The 20,064-nt window shown below is 49.1% G+C and overlaps 1 protein-coding gene across 3 annotated transcripts; it reads right to left on the bottom strand.

Moving 5' to 3' along the window:
- Positions 1–34: 34 nt before the first annotated feature.
- Positions 35–17,686, bottom strand: CCNE2 (cyclin E2). Of its 3 annotated transcripts, XM_077932843.1 has the most exons (12): positions 17,602–17,686; positions 14,937–14,974; positions 14,674–14,776; positions 13,556–13,606; positions 12,427–12,578; positions 10,067–10,202; positions 6,615–6,761; positions 4,832–4,927; positions 3,664–3,798; positions 2,479–2,590; positions 1,077–1,231; positions 35–202 (listed from the first exon to the last, which is right to left on the bottom strand). In XM_077932843.1, exons 2-12 carry the CDS (start codon positions 14,948–14,950, stop codon positions 104–106), a joined length of 1,200 nt encoding a protein of 399 aa, XP_077788969.1. In that variant the 5' UTR covers positions 14,951–14,974; positions 17,602–17,686; the 3' UTR covers positions 35–103. The 3 variants fall into 3 exon arrangements, with proteins under 3 accessions (XP_077788969.1, XP_028592299.2, XP_028592301.2); XM_028736466.2 differs by having other exon boundaries at positions 37–1,231; XM_028736468.2 differs by lacking the exon at positions 17,602–17,686 and adding an exon at positions 16,783–16,802 and having other exon boundaries at positions 37–1,231.
- Positions 17,687–20,064: the final 2,378 nt, after the last annotated feature.

The raw sequence follows: 20,064 nt of genomic DNA, 5'->3' as shown, positions 1-20,064 counted from the left end.
ATGTGAGCTTCCTTTTGATAGTCTTCCCAAAAGTCCAGGATGTATTTTCCAACAGTCTTAGAATATTGTTCAGGTTGGCACACACTCCTGTTGTGCAGAGATTTCATTTTTCAGAACTCTTGGGTGGGGTAATTATTCCTCCTGTAGACACCGGTGATAGCTGGCCTGGTGCTGCAACAGCTACTTCATAGTTGACTTCATCCTATTTAATTAATATTTAAATTAATGCACCAAAATGGTAAACCAAGCAATTTCTGCTTTGCTATTCCCCTATGGTTCAGAGCACATTCCTTCATGAGTGTTTTTGCCTGTGGACTCAAAGGCAGAAAATTGCTCCCTTGCATTCCTACATATAGTCCCCCTTTCCTTGAAAAGGAACTGGTACAGCTAGGGTGCCCTCTCCTCGTCTCATGGTCTGCATCTTTCATGCAAATGGCAAGAATTTCCTTCCTTTTTCTCCAGGGAGGTAAGGGGACATACATGGTTCATGTATCCACCTCTACCCCATTGCCCTTAAACAAGCCTAGTGACTGGTCAAAATAGCCCTGTTGGATCAAGCCAGTAGCCCACCTAGTCTGAGTTGGGGGCACATTGGTTCTGTTTACAGTATGTCTGTCTACTGATAAAAGACCAACTGTACTACTGTTCCAACACAGCTTATCTCTTACTGTGTTCATGTATTTAAAACTAGATGCATCTTCAAATCTCAGTTATCTTTATACATTAGTTTTACTTTCTAATGCAACTATATTAACTGCCAAAAATGTACATCACTGTCTTTACAGCCCTAGTCAGTATGGACATGGTCAGGGACGATAGGTCTTTTAAAACATGAAACACTCTAAGGGTCAGAGGTTTGTCCTGGACCAGCTCAAGTGGAGAAGGAAGCAGCTGGATCTGGCCCAGAACTCACTAGCTCCTGACCTTGAACCAATTTCTTTAAACATCTCTGTAGTGCTATACAAATATGTCTTGCCAGCCCAAATAACTTTTACACTGGAAGTGGGCAAGATACGTGACATTACTTTAACACTCAGAGGTACAACATGAAACTCAGAGTGGGAGAAACAACTCACCAGCATGTCCAAGTAGTTTGTGTGCGTCTGTATATTATGCCTGTCTTCTGCTGCAATTTTCTTAAAATTCTTTAGTTTCACTGGTGATTTTTTTGCAACCTTAAGAAACGGTTTTAGCCACTCTACACATTCTGCAATACTGTCCCACTCCAAGCCTAATAATAAAAGAGAAATTTTGAGTCCAGGTCTTCGTAATGCGTATTCACTGCTCTACAACATACAAGAGCTACACTTGATATTTTACATAAACAGTTGGACAGAATGTAAATAAAATTACATGATTACAAATAAAAGCCTTTAAGTATTTATATGGCATTCTGCGTATATTACTAAGCCAATAATGCTAGAACAAATCTATTGGAACAGTAGCTTGTTCCAGGCCAACTACTGAGTTCATGGCAGAGGCAAGATTTTCAATTTCTAGCTTCTCTCATTCACAGCTTAACGTTCTTGCGCTCGCTGAAATAGCTTTCAGTTTCAGACTCAAGGCAACCTCAAAACTAGAAAACAACAGTCATGAACCCCTTGGTTTCACCACTACTGTGCATTTCTGAAACTTTGAACCTTGTGCAGGGTTTAATATGCCTTGTTTCAGATATAAACGGCCACAGCCCAGCGAAGCTAGATGAGCATAAGTGCAAGATATTACCAAATATTATTTCCAAGATAGTGGCTGGTGTGCTGGCAAGAGGATCTAGCAATTCTTATTCCTATTGCAAAGGGATAAAGTAGTACCCAGCATGTCCAAGGATAACTCCTAATAGACTCAGCTAGTGACAACTGCAGATAAAACGCCCTCTTGTTTCTCATTAATCTTATCATGCTTGGAGTAATCACAGTTTGCACATGGAGGAGAGAAATGGAACAGAACAGGATGAAGAGACGTTGTGTAAAAGACAGGAAAAATCCCATTGTTTGGGTAGGCAATTTTTAAATGTGCCCAGGGATAAAGTGAGAGGTAACCCTAGAATTCAAAATTTAATGTAGCACGATTAAATGCGAGAAAGCTCAAGGGGCAGCAGAGTTATGAGATAGCATGAGCTAAGGGGCAGAGGTGCAAGGGAGGAAACAGAGGAAAAATTAGCCTATTGAGAAGTACACAGACACAATTTGTGAGCAGGCTCCATAACTAACCCTCCAGAGAGTGAGAACGACCCCTTTCAATCCTGAGCCAACAGCCCCCTCAACCACAATATCGGGTAACACACCAGTGATACAATATTGTTGAGGAGCCCTGCTTGTACTTTATTTCTAAAATAAAAAGGTATCCAGCCAGTTTGCATGCCCACATATTTATTTATGTGCCAGTTTGCATGCCCACATATTTATTGCAGCCTCAGACATCTTACAATAGGCAGGACATGAAAACCTGAGTAACAACAAAAAAGATGCTCCATCTTACCTGAGACTCTTGTAACTACATGTACTGAGGTATAGTGACAGAGTGCAGCCGCCGCCAATATTCTATACTGGAAATCCAAAGAATTGACATCTAGAATACATAGATCTAAAAGCTGCAAGGAAGGAAAACCCACATTTATTAGTATAAATACGTGGTTATAGCCAATCTCGTATTTGATAGCTAATCACTGCAAGCTGAAGTAACTCGCGGAATCAGAGTTGGAAGGGATGCTGAAGGTCATCTAATCCAGTCCCCTGCAATGCAGGAATCTCAACTAAAGCATCCATGATGGATGGCTGCTTGTCCATTGATTGGATTATGAGGGTGCAAGATTACAAATAATGCCTGTCGGTTGCTTAGAGTTTAGGAATAGCACCAGTTTCACTAAGCTTATGTTACTTGAGCTGATACACGGAGGTTCCTCATAACACTTAAGACTATTGGGTCTGAGTAGGGCTATCCAAAGGACGAATTAATTTAATAAAATCCAGATGTTAAAAATATTTCAACTGAATTAAGATCAAATGTATTTGGAAAACATTTGCAAACTACAGTCTCACATAATCGTCCTGAGTCCTCGAGATCAACACTGCACTGATGCTAGCTCATGAGATTCCTCATCACATTTTAGAATCCAAACCAATTGTCTTATGTATCCACTTGCCAAGAGCTCAATGTGCTGCACTAAAGGTTTCTCATCTTATAATTTGTTTGCAACCAAGCACTGCTTTGAATCACCCAGAGACCAGGTGAACTGGGTACCTCCATATATTTTGAAGCGGGGTGGGTGGGTGTGGGGGTTATATCATACAGGCTTTATAACCAATGCAACAAACATGTTCTCTTCTGCATTTTACTGTATTACAATGCAATATATAAGAAAAGCTCGAATTAAAAAATAATACAGCATCTAGCACAATTGCTCCAACAGGCAAAAAAACCATTTACGTGGTCTGCCAAGACCCTTCACAATTTTCAAGTCGTCTGTGGGAGACCACCGCTGGAGACAGCTGTATGATCAAGCACTGAAGAAATTTCCATCACTTGATTCTTGCCCTGTACCTCAATGTCCTCTTCCTGGTGTTCAAACATGAACCCTGCAAGTTGTCTACCTGAGCTGAAATCTTGCATCTATATATCTGTATGGTGCTCTTATGCACCAGATGTGCTGGAATAGGAACTTACCTGTGCTATTTCAATAAACTTTTCCTGAGAATACTGAGGTAGCAGCACCTTTGGGACATCTTTCAGAGCATCCACTTGGAGATAAAGGTTCAGCCAAGAGATGATCGTTACTGGGCACAGCTCCCACTTTAGAGCCTACATGTGTGTGAACATCATAACAAAGGCTTTAGGGCATGATGCCTACATCTACAAACTTAGCAAGTAAACTTTTATTCATGCAGCCCAAAACCCCGCACAAGTTCTCACACAGCAGTGTGCAGAACTGTTTCTGCACTGGCGCGTCAGGGAGAACAGTTCTCTATTTTTTCCTTCTCCCCAACATGCTCAGCATTCTTTGTGTAGAATGAAGCAGAATTTAAGTTGTGAGCCCTCCCCTCATGCTATCCTATGATACAGAAATCCACTCGGTCTTTTCTTCTACTGCTCTGCAAGACTTAACCCTTGCACAATGCCCTAAATCAGGAATAGAGAGCCTGTGTTGCCCTCTAGACGTTGCTGGATTCCAACTCCCATCAACACATCTGGAGGGCCACAGATACCCCATTCCTGCCTGAAAATATGTACAAGATCCCAGTGCCCTCTCCTGGTACTGGCAACAAGCCTCCGATTAAGCACTCCCATTCTGAGAATGCCAAGCAAAACCAGTTCTTATGTAAAATCAAGTAAAGTTGCTCAAGTCACAGGCAATTCTCTTATCCCAGAGGGTACTGTTAGAGCATTCCAGGATGTATACACTGGCATGAGATGTTTAGCTGCTTTATACATAGCTCCAACTCTTTCCAGCCCTGAGATGGTGGTCATGAAATATCTTCTGTAAAATACAAAGCTTAAAATGGATCCACTCTTTTCACAGAGTGTATCCAAGCAGCTTTCACAGTATACATCAGAGTCAGGTTCCAAATTTTGGAGACATTGCTAATAAATAAATATGATCTGCTCTGCCTAAGAAGCCAATAGAGTAGGAGGAGCAAATATGATAACCCCCCCCCCAGATGTTTTGGACTTCAATTTCCATCAAGAGCAGCTAGCATGGCCAATGGTCAGAGTAATAGGAACTGCACTTAAAACATCTGGAAGGCACCATGTTAGCTACCCATCCAATAGAGTAATTCCTAGGATGCTGACTCTTAAATATGTGCTAAAATGGTCAGCATCTTCATTTTGTTACCTTTAATATAATGAGCTCCATTCTTATAATATCATCTTCGCTACAAGCACCATCAGTAACATAGGCAAATTCCTGTAGTTTGGGAGCATAAATCTCCTTAAAGGAAGAAGAAAAAGACAGAATGTTAGAACAAACCACAGCAAATCCAACAGGGCTTACAGACTTGTTGATCCATTCTCCTACAACCCTATTCTGCATACCACAGCTATTTCAATTTCACAAATTAGATTCAGATGCTTTTAGGCTCCTGTTACCACCCATGGGAGAGCAGCCATTAGCATGCCAACTTATAGGCTCAGCTGCAAATCCTTGTTTCCATGTAGGAGTGGGCAAGCAGTTGAAAAAGCAAAGAGCCAAGCACTCGCTGAGCTAGATCCTCAGCCACTACGGTTATGCACTGATCCCCACACATGGAGAAGAAACTTCACAGAAGTGGTACTACTGTGCAGAGTCTCATATCATGAGCCCACTGGCAAGGCCATGAAATCCTAAGGCCAATTGCACAGGGCAGTCCAAAAGCTTCTTCACTGAACCACTGTCACTTGCCCAGGTCTGACTTGCAAAGCACCACTGTCACAAAGCAGGAGTCAGAGGTGAAATTTGAAGCCAGACCATTAGAACCAAGTCCTTTACCATGTCCCCAACCTAAGCTGTGCTTGAGATCTTTACAGATCTCATCAGTTGCCAGCTTAATTGAAACATTTTAAGATGTACAGGCCCGGCCCATAGAGTGCATTAAAAGATGGTGAAGTTTACAACGAAAACATGTTGCATCATTCAAATGATGTTGACATGTTTGGCCTGCTAGGCATACATATCGGTGCTCTTCTTTTAGCAAGTCTTAGCAAAAGCCAGTGTGGTAGTGGTTGGAGTTTCTGACTAGAATTGGGAGTATAAAGGTAAAGGGCCCCTGACAGTTAAGTCCAGTCGCAAACGACTCTGGGGTTGCGGCGCTCATCTCGCTTTACTGGCGAAGGGAGCCGACATTTGTCTGCAGACAGTTTTTCCGGGTCATGAGGCCAGCATGACTAAGCCGCTTTTGGCGAAACCAGAGCAGCGGACGGAAACGCCGTTTACCTTCCCGCTGGAGTGCTATCTATTTATCTACTTGCACTTTGACGTGCTTTCGAACTGCTAGATTGACAGGAGCTGGGACTGAGCTACGAACCACCGACCTTCCAATTGGCAAGCCCTAGACTCAGTGGTTTAGACCACAGCGCCACTCGCGTCCCTTGTGAGTACCAGGGTTCAAACCCCCATTCAGTTCACTGCGGGAGTTTACACCAGTCACCACCTCTCAGCTTAACAGGGTTGTTGTGGGAATAAAATGGGGGAAACGATGCAGGTTACCTTGAGGTTCTTGGTGAAAAGGCAAGTTGTAAAGCAGAAAGGATACAAAATAAAGTGTTCAGTCTCAGCTAAGTATTAGGAAACTCCCAGCCTTCAGTTACTGAGGGATGCATTTCCCCGTGATCAGAATCCTAGTAAGAACTCTGAGGGCTAAGAACACAGGCAGCTATTTGCTAATGGCAATTAGGGCTATCATTTGTGAGCACACACACACACTTCCAAGAGCTGCTCTTTCAGTGTGCAAACTCTGCAACTCAGACTTCCATTTTCCTCAGTAATAAGCCAAACTACTTTAATCAAAAGAAAAAAGACCCATTTCTTCCTCAGCTGCTATACTGGGATGGGCCTTTGTCTGTAAAGGACATGCAGCACAATTATGGGTTTAAAATGCTATATTGTCAACGGCAGAATGGTTTCACTGACAGCTACTTACCTCAAGCTTGGAAGCAATGAACAGGGTTGTAATTCCTATGAGCTGAAGCATGGTTTTGTTTAAATTCTTTTGAGTCAGCATGAATCTGTCAAAAAAGTCTTGTGCCAAGTAGAAAGTTTCCCTATGGAGCGTGTATACTTCACATACCTGTTACAGAATAAGCTTTGTTTATTCACAGTCACTATACTACAAACAGCGAGACAAAACATTTTTAAAAAGTTGTAATTCAGCAAGGGATATATTTATGCCTATGTTTTTGTTGCGCCTATATATCAGAGGTCAGCAACCTAAGGCCCATGGGCCAGAAGTGGCCTGTGGAGGTCGTTTGACTGGCCCCCGAGCCGCCCCTGAACTGAGCTGCCCGCTCGTGCGCTGCGCTAAACCAGCACGGTGTGGAGACTCGCTTCTGCGGCACCGAAAATCGCATCTGCGCACGGGCAGATGCTGAAAATCGTGGGCTCGTGCACTCACATGCACACCAATCTGGCCCACGGACGGATCTCTGTGAGACCGATCCGGGCCAGACATGATAAACCTTGCTGACCCCTGCTATATATTGATATGCTGACTAACCTTGTGAGCTGCTTTCAGCACAATTTGGAAAAGCAGAATATAAACAAGCATAATAATTAAAAGGGGGAGGTAGGAAGCATTCTGGGTCAGTCTTGCTACTTCTCAGGACTGTCCTTTATACACACATTACATTTACAGTGGTACCCCGCAAGACGAATGCCTCGCAAGACGGAAAACCCGCAAGACGAAAGGGTTTTCTGTTTTGGAGGCGCTTCGCAAGACGAATTTCCCTATGGGCTTGCATCGCAAGACGAAAGCCCATAGGGAAATGCTGGCGGTCGGGAGCAAAGACTTTCGCCCACAGCCGGCCTTCAGAAGAGGACCTCTTCTGAAGGCCGGCGGGGGGCAAAAGTCTTTGCTCCCCCCGCCTGCCTTCCCCCCGCCTGCCCCGGGCGATCTTAAAATGCTGGCGGGCGGGAGCGAAGCGTTCGCTGCCGACCCCCAGCATTTTAAAATCTCCAAGGGACAGCAGAGAAGTCTCTGTCCCGAGGAGATTTTAAAATGCTGGGGGTCGGGAGGGAAGCGCTGCCGACCCCCAGCATTTTAAAATCTCCCCGTGTCCAGGGGAGGTTTTAAAATGCTGGGGGTCGGGAGCGAAGCGTTCGCTGCCGACCCCAGCATTTTAAAATCTCCAAGGGACAGCAGAGAAGTCTCTGTCCCGAGGAGATTTTAAAATGCTGGGGGTCGGGAGGGAAGCGCTGCCGACCCCCAGCATTTTAAAATCTCCCCGTGTCCCGGGAAGGTTTTAAAATGCTGGGGGTCGGGAGGGAAGCGCTGCCGACCCCCAGCATTTTAAAATCTCCCCGTGTCCCGGGAAGGTTTTAAAATGCTGGGGGTCGGGAGGGAAGCGCTGCCGGCCCCCAGCATTTTAAAATCTCCCCGTGTCCAGGGGAGGTTTTAAAATGCTGGGGGTCGGGAGCGAAGCGCTGCCGACCCCCAGCATTTTTAAATCTCCCCGTGTCCCGGGAAGGTTTTAAAATGCTGGGGGTCGGGAGGGAAGCGCTGCCGACCCCCAGCATTTTAAAATCTCCCCGTGTCCAGGGGAGGTTTTAAAATGCTTGGGGGTCGGGAGCGAAGCGCTGCCGACCCCCAGCATTTTTAAATCTCCCCGGGACACGGGGAGATTTTAAAATGCTGGGGTCGGCAGCGAACGCTTCGCTCCCGACCCCCAGCATTTTAAAATCTCCTCGGGACAGAGACTTCTCTGCTGTCCCTTGGAGATTTTAAAATGCTGGGGTCGGCAGCGAACGCTTCGCTCCCGACCCCCAGCATTTTAAAACGCTGTTCCGAAGGGGGGGGGCGGGATCACCTGCCCCAGCCGCCCCACTTCGGAACGCTGTTCCGAAGCGGGGAGGGGGGGCGGGAAGACCTGCCCCAGCCGCCCCACTTCGGAACGCTGTTCCGAAGCGGGGAGGGGGGGGCGGGATCACCTGCCCCAGCCGCCCCACTTCGGAACGCTGTTCCGAAGCGGGGAGGGGGGGCGGGAAGACCTGCCCCAGCCGCCCCACTTCGGAACGCTGTTCCGAAGCGGGGAGGGGGGGGGCGGGATCACCTGCCCCAGCCGCCCCACTTCGGAACGCTGTTCCGAAGCGGGGAGGGGGGGCGGGATCACCTGCCCCAGCCGCCCCACTTCGGAACGCTGTTCCGAAGCGGGGAGGGGGGGCGGGATCACCTGCCCCAGCCGCCCCACTTCGGAACGCTGTTCCGAAGCGGGGAGGGGGGCGGGATCACCTGCCCCAGCCGCCCCACTTCGGAACGCTGTTCCGAAGCGGGGAGGGGGGGGCGGGATCACCTGCCCCAGCCGCCCCACTTCGGAACGCTGTTCCGAAGCGGGGAGGGGGGGCGGGATCACCTGCCCCAGCCGCCCCACTTCGGAACGCTGTTCCGAAGCGGGGAGGGGGGGCGGGAAGACCTGCCCCAGCCGCCCCACTTCGGAACGCTGTTCCGAAGCGGGGAGGGGGGGCGGGATCACCTGCCCCAGCCGCCCCACTTCGGAACGCTGTTCCGAAGCGGGGAGGGGGGGCGGGAAGACCTGCCCCAGCCGCCCCACTTCGGAACGCTGTTCCGAAGCGGGGAGGGGGGGGCGGGATCACCTGCCCCAGCCGCCCCACTTCGGAACGCTGTTCCGAAGCGGGGAGGGGGGGCGGGATCACCTGCCCCAGCCGCCCCACTTCGGAACGCTGTTCCGAAGCGGGGAGGGGGGGCGGGATCACCTGCCCCAGCCGCCCCACTTCGGAACGCTGTTCCGAAGCGGGGAGGGGGGGCGGGATCACCTGCCCCAGCCGCCCCACTTCGGAACGCTGTTCCGAAGCGGGGAGGGGGGGCGGGAAGACCTGCCCCAGCCGCCCCACTTCGGAACGCTGTTCCGAAGCGGGGAGGGGGGGCGGGATCACCTGCCCCAGCCGCCCCACTTCGGAACGCTGTTCCGAAGCGGGGAGGGGGGGCGGGAAGACCTTCTGAAGGCGGGCAGGGGGCGAAAGTCTTTGTCCCCCCTGCCTGCCTTCCCAGGGGCTTTTAAATCGCCCCGGACAGCGGAGAAGTCCTCCGCTGTCGGGGCGATTTTAAAATGCCGCCCGCCAGCATTTTAAGATTGCCCCGGACAGCGGAGAAGTCCTCCGCTGTCCCAGGGTTTTTTAAAATGCTGGGGGTGGGAAGAAAAGCCCTTGTCCCCCCCCCCCCCAGCCTTCAGAAGAGGTCCGGGGACAGACTGTCCCCGGACCTGGTCTGAAGGCGGTTTCCCTAGGAACGCATTAATTGATTTTCAATGCATTCCTATGGGAAACCGTGCATCGCAAGACGAAAAAACCGCAAGACGAAGAGACTTGCGGAACGAATTAATTTCGTCTTGCGAGGCACCACTGTATAAGTTCAATACTCACCTCCAGAAGCCAGTCCAATAGGATTGATCTCATGTGCGGCTGCAAGTTGGAGTGTAGAGATGTGAAATGCTTACAGTGAGAATATTTGTTCTCCTTTTTGAGAATGTTGAACCAGACATCTTTAGAATTTCCCCAGCTAAAATCAAAGACAGACATTTTAAATTCCAGATTATTTTTAAGACATAAAATACGTGGTCTCAGCAAAAATTGGACTTCAATGGCATGAAGCCAAATGCTTGGATTTAGTGCATTCAATGTATTGTTTCTAGCCTCCAAACTCTAATGACCTTAGTTTTCCAAAGGGGTTCTACTCGAAGCTTGTTTGGATTTCATGAAATACAGTTTTTTTAAAAAAATATCTGAGGTAGAACAGATAAAGAAAAGTCCATTTGCCTGAAGACTACATATGATGCAGGTGGCTGTATCTGACTTTTCAGACTTTAAAGGGAGCTGAAGGGATGGGACAACATTTCTTTATAGCATTTTAGCCCCTCTCAACTGAAAGGTCTCACAGCATGGCTACTTCCTACTCCCAACAAGATAAGAGATTGAGGTAGTATTCCTGGGATGAGGCTTCAATCCTTCACCCCTGCACCATTTCTATGATTTAATTATGCCAATGACAAGCATAATAAAAGGTGCTTGCTCTTCCCTTCAGCTGCTGCCCCTGATCAAATGGAGTTGCTTTGAGGTTTGTAAATCCAATCAAGGATGGTCAATGTTGCATGCCTTCAAGGGCAAAAACTGAATAGAGGTAGATATTACTCAGTAATCAATTCACTGAGCTTTTAAGTGGCTATGGAGACTTGTCAGAAGACAGTAAGTTTTCAACAATTGCTTCAAATTATTGTCATTTTGTCATTAAGCAAAACTAACAGGTTTTCTGTCAGATAAGTTGAGAAATGATTTTTCTGACTGACAACAATGAATGACTATATTAGGACTAGGTTGACAATTGGGCAGTTTCAGAACAATGGTCAATTTCACTCAAGCAGGGCAGGGAAAGAGAAAGGACATGGAAACCAACACATACCATACTTTTCCATCTATAAGACAAGGGTTTTTAATTAAAAAATGAGCTTTAAAATTAGCCCTCGTCTTATACATGGGTAGTGCAGGGGGGGGGTGCGATTGGTCACAGCCGTGAGCAGGAGATTCACAGTGGCGATAGTGTGGGTGATTGGTAGCTGTGAGAAGGGCTGTTGGTGATTGGCTGCCGCTGCGGCAATAGGGCGGCCATTTGGCGACTGCGTGTCTTCAGCAATGCATGCAATTGTCAGTGGCGGGTGAGCGATTTCCGGCAATTTCCCCCCACAAAAAAGCTAAACAACTCTGAGTAATCCTCCCCATTTTCTTAATTTGGAGTCCCCCAAAATAGGGGACGTCTTATACATGGGGGTGTCTTATAGATGGAAAAATACGGTATAGGTGCTTCTCTTTACTATATGCATGAATGTGTTGTTCCCAATGTCGCCACCTTCTTGTAGTCCAGTCTTCCCCAATTTGATGCTTCAGACTACAGTTCCTATGAGTCCTCTCATTATGGATTAAATTTGTATACCACCCTTCATCCAAAGATCACATGGTGGCTTCACAACGTAAAAATATGAGAACAAAAAATACGTAATAGAACAAAAACAAATCAATAACCCTCTTCCCCCAAACCCATTTCAAAGGCAATAAAATATTCACAGCATGGTTATCAATGCTTTCACCTGGTGCCTAAAGATGTGTAGTGAAAGCGCCAGGTGAGCCACCCAGGGGAAAAAATTCCACAAATGGGGAGTGACCACAGAAATGGCCCATTCCTGTGTTGCCACCCTCTGGGCCTCTCGTGGAGGGGGGCCCACAAAGAAGGGCCTCGTATGATAATCGCAGAGTCCAGGTATGTTTATATGGGGAGAGGTGGTGTATACGGGGAGGTAGCACATCTAAGTTGGAGGGCACTGTACTGAGGAAGACTATTCTAGTCAGTGCAGTTCCAAAAAGTTAGCAGTATAAGAGACTACACAGCAACAATACTTGCAGACATGATCTTAACACATTTTTCATAGAATGCCAGATTTATATGAAATTTCCATCACACACAGATGACACCTTGGAATATAATTTGTCCATCAAAATTTCACAGCTCACATATTGCCCTTGATGATAGGCAAAGCATTCAGACCAAGGACTAAAACAAGACGGTTTTCTTAGTGGTGTTCCTCATTGTGTTTTCTATATGCCACTAGCTCCAAATCAAAGAGTACCCACCAATGCAAATTGGTGAAGAACACAGGGGTTTTGCACTACATTCGCTTTGCTGACATATCAAAGTATAGCAGCATCACAATTGCTTTTGGTTATAGGCAACTTACCTAAGTTCCGGTAAAGGTGATGGATTTATGAAGAGGTTTCTGAACCTGTATTTTTTGAATCTGGAAAAATCAGTGGTTGTCGCTTCTTTGTGAGGAGTTTCTATTATAATACAAGGGGAGATGCCGCCTGATATTGTAGATGGCCAACAACTCTACAAATGAGATATTAAGAGCTAGCATGAGAAAAATACATACAACACCAAGCAAGATAGTTTATGAGTAGCATAATTTGTCCCAGCCTTTTGAAACCTTTTCACTGTCACATAGAATACTGTATTTTTCGCCCCATAGGACGCACCGGCCCATAGGACGCACCTAGTTTTTTGGGGGGGAAATAAAGGGAAAAAAATTATTTTTCCCCCCCCAGGTGCGGGGCTGGGGCAGGGGAAGCCTGAGCTTCCCCCGACTCCAGCCCCCAGAACAGGCTGCTATCCGCAAGCTGTGGGAGAGCTGCGTGAAGTCGCAGCTTGGGGCGTGCTGAGCTCAGCGCGCCCCAGGCTTCTGTGTGCAGGCAAGCTCTCCGCTAGCCGTGGGAGAGCTGCGTCTCCCACGGCTAGCGGATATCTTCCTGAAGCCTGGAGAGCGAGAGGGGTCAGTGCGCACCGACCCCCCTCGCTCTCCAGGCTTCAGCGAAAGCCTGCATTCGCCCCATAGGACGCACACACATTTCCCCTTCATTTTTGGAGGTGGAAAAGTGCGTCCTATAGGGCGAAAAATACGGTAGATCATCAACCAGCTAATGTTTACTAGGCCTTGCAAATCAAACGCTAGAGCATTTTATCCAAACCCTTGCAGCAGCAAGACATTAGGTGGGATATTGGGAAGTGATATAATTAACACTATACATTCCTGGCAGTTGAAAGTAAATTTTTCAGTGGTGAAATATTCATTGAACACAAATTGCAGCAGCCAACACAACAAAATGAATACAAATCACACACTATGCAGCTGGAGTCATTAATTCTCCCTTATGTATTTAGTTAAAAAGAAAAAAGCTGCTTTCCCTGACAAAAAGTGAAGAACCTCCTGCTCACAATGGACACCACATTAACAATCTAAATTCTCATACATACTGAAGAACGCAGACCAACTTAAGTTAAAAATCAATGGTTACGCAGGTCATTATTACCTTAATTTCATACTGATGTCTCATGTTGATCTCTTCTGTTCTCGTGGGGTCCTTTGGAAAACAGACACAGATGCACCTTGATTAAGAGCAAAGCAGCAACCAAATGAAGCCAAATTCTCCTGGTACATCAAGGGCTCCCTCAATTTCAAATCCCTCCCTCAAAAATAGGAGCATTAAAGCCGTCAGTGCACAACTATTCATTTTTGAAAGTCATTTACTGGCAACATATGCCCAACCACTGATCACAGCTATTAAACAGTGATAATTCAAATACTTCCCCTAACTAAAAAAAGGGATAACGGAGGAAACATTATGCAAGTATCAGAATGCTCTTAATAGCACCCAACAGCATACAAAAAATAACAGGCATAGTGGTCTTGCTGCTCATATCCTTCACAGATTATGCCAGAATTCTTAAAAAGTGATATGCAAAGTGAGCCAGGACGAGGTTTAAAATCTTCCCTGACAAAGTGCTGCTTAGTGTCAGCACCCCTTCCCTTGACTTGGCAGCGTGGACAGGCAGCAACAGAGCTGTGATCTGTGGCAGATGCCTGCAAACCACAGAAACAATGAGCTGCTTTGGTTATTGTGGAAAATATAAAATGTTGGGGAAGCTCCACACAAACCAAAATTGGGATGGGGTGGCGGAAGAAGCAGACCAAGGAATTCGAGACTTCAACATCAGCAGCCTCTTGGCAACCACTTGAGAGTGCCAGGTGCCGATGTCTGCCTTATTTACAAATATGGTGTGGGGTTCACCTAACAAATCCCATCCCCAGAAGGTCTGCTCAAAGGCTTCCACAATGGGGCTTCCCTCCCCTTCCCTCATGTACTGTATGTCCCTGAAATTGGCTCTGGAGTGGGTGGGAGAACCCCTAGAAGAGTGTGCCACTGTCCCATCTGGCAAGTTGATATGCTTGCAGAGACGGAACATTTGTAATAGTGTGATGCTGAATTCCCCCCATTATCTCTACCTTTCAGATGTGAGGATGAGGCCAAGAGAAAGGTGGTTTTACGAATATCAATGCCATGAATTCTTGTCCCAGCTTGAACAAGGCAATCCTGCTCATATTCTTAACCACATCTGGTTCCAGGAGACTGTTTCAATTCCTACTTACCTGCATTGCTTTCCTTTTTCTGTTCTGAAGAGACTCTGGCAGCTGCAGTTCTTGAGGAGACGTATCCTGGCAGGGCTGGTGCAGCTTGGCTTGTAAACGACTACTGTGGAAGTGTAAATACATTTTCCCATCAAGACAGCAGTAGAGAGCATTGCTATACATACACTGTGGCCCCTTAAAGACTAGCCATTTTTATGATGGCATATATTTATGGGCTGCAGTCAGACTGTATACAGTTAGCATATTATAAAAGTGATGTTTACCTGCGCCTTGACATCTTATTAGGATTCCAGATAGTTGCCTGCAAATGAGAGAAGACTATAGGTTAACCCAAAGTACATACAAAGTGCTGTTTAGCTCATGAATTACATCAAGTCAGACCATTGGTCCATCTGGCTCAGTACTGTCTACACTGACTGGCAGTGGCTCTCCAGGTGTTCAGGCAGGGCTGTCTCCTAGCACTACCCGGAAATGCTGGGGATTGAATGTGTAAAGCAGATACTGTACCACTGAGCTACAGGCCTTCCCCTCAAATTAAGTCCAGCTCCCAGTGTGGGCATGCCTGCTGCCTAAACCCCAAAGATATTTCCAGAAAGTAGCAGAGACCAAGAACATCCAAATGGCAACTGCCCAACATCGTGGGCAAGGCATTTTTATGTACAGCTAGGAGCCTACAAGTGTTCCACAGGGAGGCAGGCACCTGTTACCTCGTGACAATCCTGCGCTTGGAACAGGAAATCTGGGCAAACTGCCCACATTAGTCATGTTCCAGTCCCTGAAAAACCCTGCACACCTGAATTAAGAGAAGTGAACTGGCAGTACATTACCCCGCAATCCCTCTTAGTAAGGGTGGTCTGTGTTAATTGCCTCCATCTCAGCTCAAAGCAACAGTTCTTTACACACACAAAACTGAAGGTCACCCTTTCTCATCATCCATGTGCTCACTGGTCAATTTCAGGTTCAACCAGCTTCCATCTGCTGCCTCCCAGCATCAATGCCAGTAGCCATTTTGTTCCACTTCATGCCTTGCTCCAGGCACCATTCCATTTGCTTCCTCAGAGAACTCTGCTATGAGCATGTAGTCCCAAGGTAAGATTTGCCGACTTGCAAGTTTTGTACCCCCATCAATCATAAGCAGTGCTGGTTTGCATATTTTGCAAATATGTATGCCCCATGCGCTCAGAATCAAACCCCATACATAGCATTGTCAGGAGCAGAGACTACTTGCATGTCTATAAGCAGCTATTACTGTACATGAATATAGTTTACACACCAAAATCCTACGTGCAAGGAGACTGCCAAGCTTTACAGTACTTTCACTAGGATCTTATCACTTATGATGACTTTTTGCAAAGACACACATTTTGTTTCGAGTGAACTAAGTAAACCACAAAGACTCGAGCTGCCCCCTCCTCTTTCTGCCATTTGTTCTCCCCGCTGCCTGCCAAGCGGGAAGGGCGGGGGGCAGCAGATTCAGGAGCCCCCCCCCCCCAAGCTGCCGAGCCAGCTATACGCGGCTCTCCGGCCCGCGCCAATTTACAGAAAGCGGGTAAATGCAGGAGGCGGCAACAGCAGGCTGGACTCTGCCACCACCCTCCATCCAGCATGCGGGTGAAACTCCCGCTTGCCCTAAGAGGGTGAAACGTAAAAAATAATAATGAAGAAAAGAGCACAGTGTTTTAAAAAAAGGGGGGAGGGATACCGGAGGGAGTTTTTTGGGGGGGCGGGCAAGAGCGCTCTCTCTCTCGCTCTCTTTTTAAGAAAAGCATTTCCCGCCTACACTTATATATGCTGAGTAGACGACCCCCTATATACTGGGGTTGCAAAAGAGGAAATGTTACAGAGGGGGTGCACGGGATAGGAGTAGAAACCCCGATTGCTCCCCCCCTCCTTGCATCAAGACAGCAAGAGAGGGAAAGATCCACAAACACAGCCCCCCTCCCCAGGCAAGAAGCGCCCCCCTCTCTTCCCGCCGTCCCCCAATAAATCGAGTCCACAGCCAAAGCGGGGAGCTTCTGCAGGATGGACCCCGCCGCACCCCAACCTGCCTCTCCCGCCTTCCAGCCCAACAGGGGAGGGGGAAGATCCCTTCCGCCGCCCGAAACACACCTTTTCCTCTGTGGAGACCCCCCCCCCCCGCAAAAACACCCCGAAGGGTCAGGGGGCGAAAGACGGAGGCAAGTGCTCTCGGGTCAGCCCGGGAAGCCACCAGGCGGGCTCCCCGCCCCCCGCCCCGGAGGAGGGAGTCGCTCTCCCTCCAAAAAAGCCTCACACGCCCAGCAAGGGCAGGCCGACCCAGCCAGTTCCCAGACCACACCGACGAGAGGAACAGGTTTGCCGGGGGTGGGGCGGGGGTGCAAAGGGTCCCCCATAGGGAGACCCCCATCGCCCCCACCCCAAAAAAGGCAGAGACGCCCTAGGAAAAACCGGGAGCAACTCCCCCCCCCCCCCACAATGCGTTGCAGGGGAGACACCTCACTTTCCCGCCTCGCCAGCCCCCACCTCGGCCCCCGAGAGGCCCCCCCGGGCCGGATGGGCGGGGGATCCCCGCTCTTTCCTCGCCGCCGCCTCATTCTCCCTCCAAAAAAAGCCCGGCCGGCGAGCTGGGAGGGCGGGCATCCCGCCTTCTGGCTCCGCTTCCTTCTCCAGCCGGCGCTGGAGCCCTGCCGCCCGCTGCCTCTCCACCCCCCACCCCCTCAGCGCTTTTCTGGGGCAGCCCCCTAAGCGGCGCCCCGGCACCCTCAGCCCCCTCCTCGCCAGGACATTCACCACACGCAGGGAGGGGGGAGTTTTTAAAAAGCCAGCCCCCCCCATATAGGCCGAAAGCAGCAGGGCGCGAGCAGCCCCAGCTGCCCTCGCCCGCCATCCAGCTCCTTCCCGAGCATTGCCGCCCTCCCGCCCCATAGAGAAGACCCCCCAAGACCGCACCTCAGCCGCCGCTGCCGCCCAAACCTGGACTGTTCTCAGCTGGCGCCGGCGCCAAGGCGCTTATATAGGGCGCCGCCTGCGCATGCGCCGGCCTGGGTCCCAGCTCAGCCCTCTCGTCGCCGCCTGCAGTTCCCGGGCTGCGAGTTCTCCCGCCCGACCGCCCCGGAACCCCGAGGTGGAGCGCGCCCGGCGCCCCGCGCGCTGCAAAAAGGACGAACCTCGCGGATTCCCAGCCGCGGACAGACATTAGGAACCCCCGGCTCCTTCCTGCTGGGGTTTTTTCCCCCTTGGAGAGGGAAACACTACTAAATATATATATACACACACACACACCAAAAATATACTATATGTAATGACAGCAGGGCAGCTTTTTAGGCACGCCCGGTGCACGCTCCCGCGCATCGCCCAGCCATCCCCCCCCCGGGGGGGGACATTGCGTAAGAGTGTCCCCTTAGGAGGACGTCCCGCTTCCCCCGCCAGTCCCGCCAAATGCTCGCTCGCCTCCGAGGCCGGTCGTAGATGGCAACCGGCTGTGCCCGCTACTCGGAGACGCGACGGGGCTTTTGCAAGAGCTTGACCCCGTGATCGTTGGTTCTCCGGGGCCGTGGGTGCCATGCAGTGCGCATGAAAGGCCCTGGCTCCGAAATGTGGGGAATTGGGTGGGTGCTCGGGCACCCATGGGGCTTTGACAGCCGAGGCGGGAGGGGAGAAGCCCCCCGCCAAGGCAGGTGGGGGAAGTAACCATAGCTGTCAACCTTCCCTTTTTTGCGGGAAATTCCCTTATTCCAGCGCAGTTTCCCGCTGCTATCCTGGATTGTTAGATATCCCGTAGACTGTCCCCAGGACAGGTGAGGCTGCCGATCCCTTATTTCCAAATCTGAAAGTTGACAGCTATGGAAGCAACCAGCCCTCCCCCCTCCCCAAACGTCCTCTCAGCCCCTTGTTGCGCGTCTTTTACATACCGGTTAACAGCTCGTTAACCCTGCAAAGCCGTGTCAGCTGCGTTCCCGGGAGCCCGTGCAACCAGAATGGCTCCTGCGCCGGCCGCGGCTCTCGGCCTGGCATTAGCAACACGCGCGCTTAGACAGCTCGCCACGTCGGGCTCCACCTCTGGGCGGAGCCGCGCCGCGCGCCGCGGCCAATCAGAAGGCCGAATGGCTCGGCAACGTGGACCTGTCGGCAGAATGTAAACACGGCTCGCGGGAAGCCAGGAGGAAGGCCGCTGTCAAAGATGGAGGGACTGTGAAAGCACCGTTAAGGGGTGCTGGACCTTCTTGCAGCGCGCAGGGCTGTGTCCAGGCTTTGGCATGTGGTCAGGAACACGAGAAATGTTCGATATAATAGTGGGGGGGGGGAGATTTCTCGCAGGGGTGGGGAGAAAAAGAAAGGAAAAAGTGCTTGAGACTGTAATAGAATACGATCTATAGGTAAATAAGTACTGGCAGTATCCTGATGAGTACTGTATACAATTATTAGTAAGTCATTATAAGGAAGACGAGAACTTAAGGTGAGCCCACCTAGTAGCTCGGCAGTCTGTTCTCACGATGGCCAGGCAGATGTCTGCCTGCGGGAAGCCTTCAAGCAGGACCTGAGTGCAAGAATAACCCAGGATTGCTCAATCCGTCGTAGCAGTGGCGTAGCGTGGGGGGTGCAGGGGGGGGCAGCCGCACCGGGCGCAACATCTGGGGTTAGGGCAAATCCACAGGTTAGGGGGCGCAAATCCACGGGTTAGGGGGCGCAAATCCATGGGTTAGGGGGCGCCAATTACTTGCCTTGCCCCGGGTGCTGACAACCCACGCTACGCCACTGCGTCGTAGAGCATGAGACTCTTCATTTTAAGGGTGTTGTAACTCAAGATTGATTAAAGACAAAAGAAGTATTCCAAATGCACCATCAGATTTCTTTATTGCAGGGGGCTGGACTAGATGACCCACGGGATCCCTTCTAACTTGGCAGTTCTATGATTCCAAGGGCACTCTCTCCTGCAGTTTCCTGCAACTGGCATTTATTTACCAAAGTTTATACAGCGCTTGATTGTTTTTTTAAAAAAACCCCAAAGTGGCTTGCAAAGGGAAAAGGAAAAACAAACAAAACCAGGCCTTGCTCCCTAGATATTTAAAACTAGGGTTAGGCAACCTAAGGCCCATGGGCCGGATGCAGCCCAATCACCTTCTCAATCCGGCCCAAGAATCAGCATGTTTTTACATGAGTAGAATGTGTCCTTTTATTTAAAATGCATCTCTGGGGCATAGGAATTTGTTCATTCCCCCCAAAAAATATACTCCGCCCCCCTCCAAGGTCTGAGGGACAGTGGACCAGCCCACAGCTGAAAAAGGTTGCTGACCCCTGTTTAAAACACTTCCCAACAGTGATCATTTAAGCAAATTTAGTACTCAGACCAATTCAAAGCTAGTCTTACTCAGAACAGACTGGTTGAAGTCAATATATATTGACTAACTTAAA

This window comes from Podarcis muralis, chromosome 8 (genome assembly GCF_964188315.1).
Source record: "Podarcis muralis chromosome 8, rPodMur119.hap1.1, whole genome shotgun sequence".
Taxonomy (NCBI): domain Eukaryota; kingdom Metazoa; phylum Chordata; class Lepidosauria; order Squamata; family Lacertidae; genus Podarcis; species Podarcis muralis.
Note: the sequence above shows the minus strand (reverse complement) of the source record. Positions and strands in the feature narration are given on the sequence as shown.

Coding starts and splice junctions, on each gene's coding strand:
- CCNE2 (XM_028736466.2), bottom strand. Junction 6,762..10,066: donor TATTGGACTGGCTTCTGGAG/GTGAGTATTGAA, acceptor ATTCTGTAACAG/GTATGTGAAGTATACACGCT. Junction 2,591..3,663: donor AGTTTATTGAAATAGCACAG/GTAAGTTCCTAT, acceptor CCTTCCTTGCAG/CTTTTAGATCTATGTATTCT.